Source organism: Phalaenopsis equestris, unplaced genomic scaffold (genome assembly GCF_001263595.1).
Source record: "Phalaenopsis equestris unplaced genomic scaffold, ASM126359v1 Scaffold000114, whole genome shotgun sequence".
NCBI classification, from domain to species: domain Eukaryota; kingdom Viridiplantae; phylum Streptophyta; class Magnoliopsida; order Asparagales; family Orchidaceae; genus Phalaenopsis; species Phalaenopsis equestris.
The window spans coordinates 1,455,784-1,466,302 of NW_018164556.1; the positions used below are offsets into that span (position 1 = coordinate 1,455,784).

The following is a 10,519-nucleotide window of genomic DNA, read 5'->3' on the forward strand; positions in this document are numbered from 1 at the left end:
TATATATATATATATATATATATATATATTTGAATAAGATATGATAAACTTATCAGACACAAATGAAAAGATAAACAATATGGTCACGCCAACATACATTATTTTAAAAGTTTAATAATATACACAATCATATTTGCAATTCATATGTTCAACACATGATATGAATTTCTCCATAATTTAAGTTAATGACTAATAATACTTTGTTTTTCTATTATTGTTTAGGTTAACTCTATTATCACAATGTTATGCTGATGTGATATGCATCTACAACGAATGAGATATGCTATGCTTAGATAATGCTCTTCGATTAATGAATAAAATATGATAAGGTTATTCGACACAAATGAAAGATAAACATTATGACCACACCAACATACATTATTTTAAAAGTTTAATACTATACACAATCATATTTGCAATTCATATGTTCAGCATATGATATGAATTTCTCCATAATTTAAGTTAATGACTGATATACCTTTTTTTTTTTACTCCCTAGGATTTTAGAACAATATTCAGCTCACTAAATTATTTTGATAACTAATAATATTATTTATTTAAATAAATGATCTCGAAATACTAAATATAATTGAATCTGCATTCGAATCTGTTGCATTTTTCATAATTTCAAGCTCAAGAACCAGATCGTGGCTGTTTATATATGAATTTACATGTAAATATCAAAGATTTTTACGATCTAAAAAGAGACTAGAGTTTTCTGATTGCGATTAAAATATTAAATCCCATAGAACATTCAAGGCTGGAGACCGATTAAAAAACATAACTTCATAGGAATGGAGAAGCAAATGCTGTCTACCTTCACCAACCATCCATATTCACACCCAATATCCCCTTAGATTATATGAGCCAAGGTAGTCAAAATTGTTCTTTCTACTTTGGGTCGAAGACTACTGTTGCGATAGTGGGTTTCAAAAATTAAAAAATAAGAAATACAGGGGTCGGAAGAATATCATCGTAGTTGCATGGAATTTCATCTATGATGTGAATAAGACAGTTTACCAGTATTCAAAAACTACTAGTTCATATAGAATGCAAGAACAACTACTAAGCCTTTATATATCCCACTAAGTGGGGTCGCCTACATGAAACCTTTTTCTCCATGGCGTCCTATTGAGTGTTATATTTTCATTTAATTCTAATAAATTAAGATCATTTTTTATACAATATACCAAGTCTTTCTCGGTCTCCCTCCGACTTTCTTAACATAAGTTGAATCTAAAACATCTACTCTCCTAACCGGATCATTAGATGACCGACGTTAATGTAAGCCATCTAAGACGACTCTCTATAAGTTTGTCCAACACTGGAGCTACATCAATCCTATAACGGATATATTCATTTCACAATTGTCTCTAAGTGTAAAGCCACTCATCCACCTACGCATTCTCATCTCGGTAACAATTAGCTTACTTTTATGCTTCTCTTTTAACGGTCAATATTCTGTGTTATAGAGCATTGCAGATCTCACCATCATCTTATAAAATTTTCCTTTCAGTATAAGCAGTACTTTGTACTTTTCTATCACACAATAGACTCGAAGCATTACTCCACTTCAACCAACCAACTTGAATTATACTAATAACATCCCCATCTATATCACCATCACTTTGAACAATAGACCCGATATATCTAAAACCTTCACATCTTTTAGAACATTCAAAGCTGAAATAGTCATTTGAATACAAATGAGAAAAATCTTAGTCATTTGATTCTTTACCAGGGTTATTTTAATCCATAGTCTATAAAAGTGTCAATTTAATCCTGACTCTTTTAATATGCACTAAAATAGTCCTCCTATTTCAACCCCAATTTAAAGTATGTGAACTAATTTGACATTTTATAAACTCCAAAACTTAAATGACCCAATTTAAACAGTCAGGGGACTATTTTGACAATTTACTTGAACGGGAATCGTTTTTAATACTCTCACTAGAGAAGAATGACAACTTCATGGGAAGCCACTTATAAGAAAATTAATAATTGCAAGCCATGATCAAAGGCAAAACACAAAAAACAGGAAATTTCTAGGCAAGTACTCTCAGGAAATGAATTAGACTTCATTCTAACAGCCGAGAAAAAATTTACTGTCCAGCACTTTAAAGAAATTTCACATAGTTAACAACAGGATCAGACATTGTAGCACTAACCTATGCAGCTACAGACTCTGGCTCTGGCAAAGTGTCAGCGGGGTAGGCTTCATACCCACTGATGCCGATGATCCTTATCCTTGTATTTGGCTGTTAATAATAGCCCAAATGACCTTATGCTTAATCAAGTTCTACTAAAATAAACTATGGTAATTCATCTTAAATTTCAGAAGGTCGCATTAGACTTTAGTACCTGCCGGTGACCTATATTCCTTCTGTAATTCTTCTTCTTCTTATACTTGAAAACAATAACTTTCTTGTCCAGTCCCTGAAAGCAATGACAGAAAAAATAAATAGAACTGAGTGATGCAAAAGCAGAAGTTAACCGCAACAAAAAATTCTTCGCCTTATGTTACTTGTTCTTCCACCACTGCGTGGACTACAGCATTGGTTACTACAGGTTGCCCAATATATGCTTTGTTTGGGGTTCCAACCAATAAAACTTTGCTTAGTATGACCTGGAAGGAAAAAAAAGAAGAAAAGGATAGACATTATGCATGACAGAGTTTCAAAACGGAAATGGAGGTTATGAGAAACTGCAAATAGGTGACAGGCCTACAGTATTTGAAGTGTTTCTGGTTGTAGATCCAGAAAATTAAAAGGTTATAAATTTCGATGTTTTCTAAAAATATTTTTATTCTTTCAATTTTAGTAGTCATTTCACATGCAGATTGGGAGATTATTTGCAAACATTATAGCGTAAATCCTCATTGTCACCATGGGAGAAAAAAAGAGAGGGCTTAACTCAGGTTGCTTAAGGGGTTGTTTGAGATCACTTTTGATTTTGATTTTCTATTGTTTATTTTTATTTTATTTATTTATGTTTTGATTTGAAACAAAACATGTTTGACATATTTGATTAATATATGGTTGTTTTTAAAAACACTTTAAATGTCTAAAAGTTGTTAGCGTTTCCAAAAATATATTAATTTATTTAAAAAAATAAATAAATAAATATACTAAACAAACATGTTTTTAAATACAACAACAACAACAAAGCCTTTTTCCCACTAAATGGGTCGGCTGCATAAATCCTTTTTCCCTATTGTGTTCTATGGAGTGTTACATTTTCATCTAATCCTAATAGATTAAGATCATTTTTTATACAACATGCCCCACCTTTTTAGGTCTAACTCTACCTTTCTTACCAAAATTCAAATTTAAAACAACTACTCTCCTAACAAAATCATCTGATGATCGACATTTAAAGTGACCAAACCATCTAAGACGACTCTCTAATCTTGTCTGCCATAGGAGCAACACTGCCATAGGTGCAACACCAACCCTTTCACGGATATATTCCTTTCACATTTTGTCTCTAAGCGTAAAACCACTCATTCACCTAAACATTCTCATCTCAGCAAGACTTAAATTAGTTTTATACTTATCTTTTATAAGACAACATTCTGTACCATAAACCATTGGAGGTCTCACCACCATTTCGGAAAGTTTTTCTTTTAGATCTAAGCGGTACTTTTCTATCCCACAATAGACCCGATGCATTCCTCTATTTCAACCAACCAACATGAATTCTACTCATAACATCTCCATCTATATCACCATCACTTTTAACAATAAACCCGAGATATCTAAAACATTCACTCTTTTTAATGAATTGATCACCCATTGTTACAACTGCTCTACTATATCTACTACTAAAATTATACTCCATATATTCAATTTTAGATCTACTCAAACGAAAGCCTTTAGACATTAAAATTGGCCTACATAATTTAAAATTTTCCTGAAAATTTTCACTGGTCTTATCCACTAGAACGATATCATCAGCAAAAAACATACACCAATGTACATCCTCCTGTAAATGTCTAGTAAGAACATTCATAAACAAAGAAAAAAGATATGGACTTATAGCCAATCCCTGATGTAATCTGACTGAAATAGGAAAATACTTGGTCAATCCTCCTTTCAAACACTAGTAATAGCTCTAGTATGCATACTTTTAATGACTTGAATATAAGTCATATCAACACCTTTCTTTTCTAGAACTCTCCAAAGTATTTCTCTTGATACCTTATCATAGTTTTTTTCAAAATCAACAAAAATCACATGTAGATCCTCCATACGCTGACTGTATTTCTCCATCAAACCTCTCAATAAATGTGTAACTTGTATAGTAGACTTGCCTAACATAAATCCAATTGATTTTGAGAAACCTTTGTATGTTGAGTTAACCTATGTTCAACTATACTCTCTCATACTTTTTAATGAAATATGTTTTTAAAAACAAAGAAAAAAATAAAAAAAAAATAAAAAATAAAAAACAAAATTGATCCCAAACAGCCTTAGGCATTTCTGAATTCTATGCCAAAATTCATTTCATGATACAATGGCTTAAGGTGATTGTGGAGAGAGGAATTAATGCGTTTCTAACTTTTCTTAATCCTATTGTGGTAGTTAAAATACATCACCTATAAATGATGGAAATAATCTAATTTGATTGAGGTAAAATGTAGGCAATGGATGACTAGTACATCACCTGTGTCAGACTAAAATCAATTGCAGCAAAGAAATAGTGAGGGTTGACCAAGTATGAAAATGTTATACTTTCTAAATAAATATGAGAATTTTGAATGAGGGAAGGACGATTAAAAGAAAGATGTTGAGGTGAATAGAGCTCATGATTGGGTGATTGTTTTCAAGTTAATAAAAAGTAAAGATAAATATGTATAGTGTTTATGCTACTTATGTCGGATCAGAAGGAAGTTTAGTAATGAAAAAGGTAAACAACTAAAATGTATATTTTGAGAAAGTATAATTTATGAGATGATTTGAATGAAGATGCAGATTTTAGTAAAGATTAATTATTAGGGGATACATAGTGGGTAAAAAAATAGGTGTTAGAGATGTGACAATAAATCATTCTTTTTGTACTAGATTTACTGTTGCAAGTAAATAAATGAGAATTGAAGTTAATTACTTTCAATGGTGGAGCCATTAAATCACATGCATTTCTTCTTTTATAACTAGAGATGAAAAAAAAAAATCTACAAAGATTATAAGAAAATTCTAATAGATTTTACCATACAAGTAGTAGATATTAAAATATATCTTTATAATATAAATGCTTAACTCACAACATAACTCCGTCAAGGATTAATGTCATGTTTGTCTCTTTGCATTGGTTTTAGAAATGTTTTTAAAGATATTCAAAGTGAGGCAGCTTGTTGCATGCTATTTATAAAAGATATTTATTATAGGTGTAAACCCTTTTATAGACATATAATGATAGAGTAATTTTTAGAAAACGAGGGCTTCAATAAAACATGATTGAGTACATAATTGATAACTTTAATGGATGTAAATTTGACAATTATCATTCAATCTATCAAGAATATCAAGTACACCTAGCTATTATATATTCTGCAAACATTAAACATACTGCAAAAAAGGAAAAGTGATGGAGGTCGCAACTACTCTAATCATTGCTGTTGTTTGATATTGGAAAGATCCAAAGAATTGCAATGCAAGAAAATACATCATGAAATAAAAATCAAACTATTTCTTAGACAGATAGATAGTGTCAAAGAGGTAAATTGGACTTCGAGAGTTGGGCATCACACAAATACGATAGCCAAGCTGAATAAGACAACAATGTTAAACAATTTGTGGTTCACGTGGGTCAGATAAGAGTGAGAAATTGTCATTTTAGAATGAGAAAAACGCAAATTAAAAATGAGGCCCTAAAAATTAGATATTATTTGGTTTGGTAACGTCAATGGAGGCTATAATATGCAGCACAGGGATGGATGGACAGAATTTAAATAAATGAATTAAGAAAGAAAATGATAGCTTGAGGTACAATCTCTAGAAATTGTAAGTGATTAACAAAAAAGGATCATTAGGTTGCTTGAAGTTAAAAATACATTTTGAAAAATGAGAAAATCATTTAGATCTATGATTTGGCTGAATGTAGTTAGAAGCCAATATTGATTTTAAAGCTACAAATCCCCTCAACATGCCACCACGTGCAGTGATTTTATTTTTCACACAGAAATGAGTTAAATATTATATTTTCACACAGAAACGAGTCAAATATTCTAAAATAGATTCTCGATCTACAAGCAACCAAATGAGCCCAAATAGAGTTAAATCAACACCAAGCACTCTAAACGGAAGAGAAAAACAATTCCTACAACAAACCCTAGATAACTGAGAAGAGGCTGGATGAGAAAGATGAAAACAATATAGGAAACAATCAATAATTCTCGATCAACCTGAGTGGAACCGCACCAGTTTTGTAAGTCAAAGAAAAAATGACACTCTTTACGATTCCCGACCACAACATTACAGAGCACTCGCGTTGATTACTAAAACAGCCATGAGGGACTTGAAGAATCAATTAATGTGGTCAAAATATTAGCTGTTGAAACAACTTTGGACCAAACAAAATAAAAAGATTAGATTTAGAAACTCGAGATATAAGACTGATATTCAATTTGCATTATCCCAAAGTAGCACTGTACCAAGAAAAAGAAATGTGTTATCTTGGACAACTACTTCATATCTATAGTTATTATTTCTTTCTTTATTACTATGCATCCTAGAATAAAGACAAAAATGAAACATAATAACCGGGAGGAACAACAGGCTTTCACATGATTAGATGAACTGCATTAAGAAGAAGCACGCCTGTAGGAGAAAATCCTTTCGGCTTAGACTTCAACAATAATTGTGATACAGTTATGTAAAATTGAATGATTTATATAAAGTATTGATTTTCTTAACTGCTGTAAACGGTAAAATACTACATAAAAATGAGCTTGGCGAGCTCCAACAAACTGGGACTTCAGCAGTCATAGTACAAGAAGATCATCAAGGAAGTCATGGACGAATAAACAAATGATGAGAGAAAAAAACTATTATACCAGAAGCATGTTAACATCGTGAACTTAGCTTCCGCATTTGTAAGTATTCAAATTTGGTATTCATTAATTCATAATTTCATCAGGAGCTCGTATATTCTCCATGAGTCAACAAATTTTTAAATAAATTTTGAATCGTTATTTGGAGTAGTTATGTATATATTTTTTAAATAAGCCATCAAATTCCAACTTATAATCATATTTAGTTGAAATAAAAAAACAAAAAAATGAAGAAAATAACTTGAAACTAAGTTGTAAAGAGATGGGTTCACTGATAAATTGACACGGGAGTTTTTCGCCCCTAGTACACGGCACTGTAGCTGCTACAACAACTGCAAATCCTTCTTGCCTTTTTAGCTTCCCCCTCTCCTTTTCACTCCTTTCCATAAAGAGTCTTCTCCCTATTCATTGTCTACCTTATCTACCACCTTCCATGTCTATCCTATTTCAAATTCCTTTATTTTTCATCTCACCACCCTCTTTAAGTCTTGCCTAGTCTATCTCCTAATCTCTCTTATTTATAGGCGTTGTTTTCTGAAAACTAGACAAATTTTGGATGAGTGGAGAATTTTCTTCCTTTCACGATTCTGATTACCCATGTAACAATGCTGCAGTAATCTTATTAACATTGATAGTTTCTTTTCCATATGTAAGAGTAGTCACCAAATGTTCATAGAAAGAAGACAGTGAACACAATAGAATCATTGTTCGGTCTTTATACTCAATAGTCACATCAAACCGTGATAAATCTGTTATTATTTGATTGAAGCCATTAACATATTGCGTCAGATCAGAACCTTCTTGTATCTTCAACCCATACAGCTTTTGCTTTAGATACAATTTATTCACCAGAGATTTAACCATAAACTGAGTTTCCAATTTTTTCCATACATCCCCTGGAGGTTTCAGATTCATTACGTGATACATAACCTAATCTGCCAGACATAAGGATATAGTTGCTGCCGCTCGTTGTTGCAATTCTTCCCAATCTTTATCCTCATGACATTTGGTTTTACTTCCCGCAAAACTTTCAAGATTCTCTGTTGAGCCAACAGATCTTTTACTCTTGTTTGCCACAATCTGAAGTTACCAGTTCCATCGAACTTCACCACATCGAATTTTGCACCAAAAATTGTCATTTGAAATTGATCGTGTAACAAATTATTCTACAATTGCTTGCTCAAAATATTTCTCAAATAAGGATTTAAAAAATTCCCTTAATTAAGTTTTTTTTTTGAAAAAAAAATAAAATATTTCCCTTAATTAAACTTCCTTAATTAAGTCCCCCTTAATTAAAATATTTCTTTTAATTAATTGAATTTAAAAAACTTTCCTTTCTCCAGCCTCCGCATCTTCTAGATTTCTCCTCCGGCGAACAGCCTGCAGCGAACCGCGATTGGCTTCGCCTTCACAAACTCCTGCGTTGGCGAACCCCATGAAGTAAGACTTAAAATAAGGATGAGTTATACCAATGATACATTAATATATACAATTTTAAATTTCTTGATGGTATGGCAAACCCCATGAAAGAATTTATTGAATTATTATATTCTTTTAATTATCATGAAATGACTATAAAAAGGGGTAGCCTTGTAATAGAGAAGACATTTGGATAATATGACTCCCTCAAGAGAGCTTTGTTGAGTTGTCTCGAAAATATTATTTATATCTTGTTCTCAAGCAAGAATGAATCGTGCAATTTGCTTTCAATGGTAACATTTCTTTTTCCATTTATCACCACTCTCCACCAATGCGTTTCATACAAATACATGCTTGGTCTCCACTCTTAATTCCAAAATGACCAAGATCCACTCCTACCATGCCTTCATTCACTACCACCTTCCATACTAAATAGCATTTTTGCATTTTAACATTATGCATCCACATCCTAATACAAAACGTATAAGGGTATCCTAATATAATCATTTTCATTTAGTTTCTATTTGTGCAGTTAAAGCAATAAAATCTTCATGCTTGAATAATATAAAACTAAAGGAGATATCATCAGTCTGCATTGTTTCTAATTTAAGCTATCCTAAATACAAGTATTAACGCACACATCAAGGAACAAAAAAAGCGAATTATTGTTAGCGGATCGTTCCTGGAGTAATTGTAGAATGAAAAAAGCGTTTGATGTCTGCATATCATGAGGTTTATATCTAGTTTAGTTAATGAAATTATCATCACTGCCACGAGCAGCTCACAATTACTTGGTACTGACTTTGTAAAACGATAATACTCAAGCACTCTAACAGCCATTGACAGCACCAATCAACTGACCTTATCATTAACATTAGCACCTTTTAGCCGCTGAGTGTAGATAAACCTTCCAGGGATGACAATGTACTGTCTCGAGCCAATCTAATAACAATTCAGAAATAACGAGATGAAATAGAAGCCTGAGTTAAGAAAAACACAAAAACCTCCAGAAGAAATTCGAGCATCGTACCATCACAACTGCGAAGACATCCTCGCCCTTGCGAGTAGAACTGGCAGCAGCAGCCTCTATCTGAGTTTCAACGGGCTCCGGTGCCGGCGACTCCGCCTGAGGCGCGTCCTCCGACTCCGCTGCCGCTGGGTTCCATCTGGGAGAGCGAAGAGGTGAAGGGGAAAAAAGTGGGCGGAGAGAAAGGAAAGCCGAACTGCAGGGAGAGGAGGAGCGATTCGAGGAGAAGAAACGTGACGCCCGCTGTTGAGGTTCTCTGTAGAGAGCTGGTTTATGGATCCGAGCGGTGGAGGAGAGTGTGTTGAAGGCCGTCAAACTTCCGAGGGAGAAAGCCATTGCTTCGCTTATTACTCCCACTGGAGTGCCAAAACCAGGATTTGTATGGAACACCGGAGCTTATGTTCGATATATATATATATATATATATATTTTATCATTGTATATAAGTATGATACAACATGGAAAATATTACTTGCTTAGTATGGATTCATCAAGACTGCGTGTACAACACTGTCGTACAAGTTATATGTATTTTGTATAACAATATCGTATATGAAGTCTGAATGCATTCTAACTTCATTTATAAGATTTTCTCCATACATTTATCTTCCAAATTTCCTGTGAAATTCTATAGTTTCTCGCATGCATCCGACTCCCACGTCTCCATCATCCACAACAACAGCGAGCCAATAGTCCATTCCCTGTACTGAATCATTAGAACGAGCCCCAAACCCTTGAGTCTTGATGCTTTGTATGCTTTGTTGTATAATGAGGAAACAAACCTCGCTAATGAAGTTGCTAGAGCTGCTCAACTCTCCATAACATCAGATCTCACATTTGCTTTAAACATTTTTCGCGGCAAATCCGAATGTTGGGGATCCTATTCAACTTCTAGCAGAGGTCTCAATCCTCTAAATCGAGGTAGAGGAGGAGGTCGCATAACTCCAAAGGCCGATGTCAAATGCTAAATATGTGAAAAAGCAGATGTATAAAGAATTACAAAATGTCAGACATCACATAAA

General features: G+C 33.2%; 1 protein-coding gene across 1 annotated transcript; it reads right to left on the reverse strand.

The window, feature by feature from the left end:
• Positions 1-2,026: 2,026 nt before the first annotated feature.
• On the reverse strand, positions 2,027-9,885 carry LOC110020991 (50S ribosomal protein L21, chloroplastic). The gene is made up of 5 exons (XM_020719302.1): positions 9,501-9,885; positions 9,332-9,412; positions 2,525-2,626; positions 2,362-2,436; positions 2,027-2,258 (listed from the first exon to the last, which is right to left on the reverse strand). Exons 1-5 carry the CDS (start codon positions 9,831-9,833, stop codon positions 2,169-2,171), a joined length of 681 nt encoding a protein of 226 aa, XP_020574961.1. The 5' UTR covers positions 9,834-9,885; the 3' UTR covers positions 2,027-2,168.
• Between the last annotated feature and the right edge of the window lie 634 nt (positions 9,886-10,519).

Excerpts from the sequence above, each read along its gene's own strand:
- LOC110020991 (XM_020719302.1), bottom strand. The coding sequence starts at position 9,833 with ATGGCTTTCTCCCTCGGAAGTTTGACGGCCTTCAACACACTCTCCTCC. Across the intron at positions 2,437-2,524 it reads ACGCAGTGGTGGAAGAACAA|GGACTGGACAAGAAAGTTAT; the intron begins GTAACATAAGGC and ends CATTGCTTTCAG. Across the intron at positions 2,259-2,361 it reads GGAATATAGGTCACCGGCAG|CCAAATACAAGGATAAGGAT; the intron begins GTACTAAAGTCT and ends TATTATTAACAG.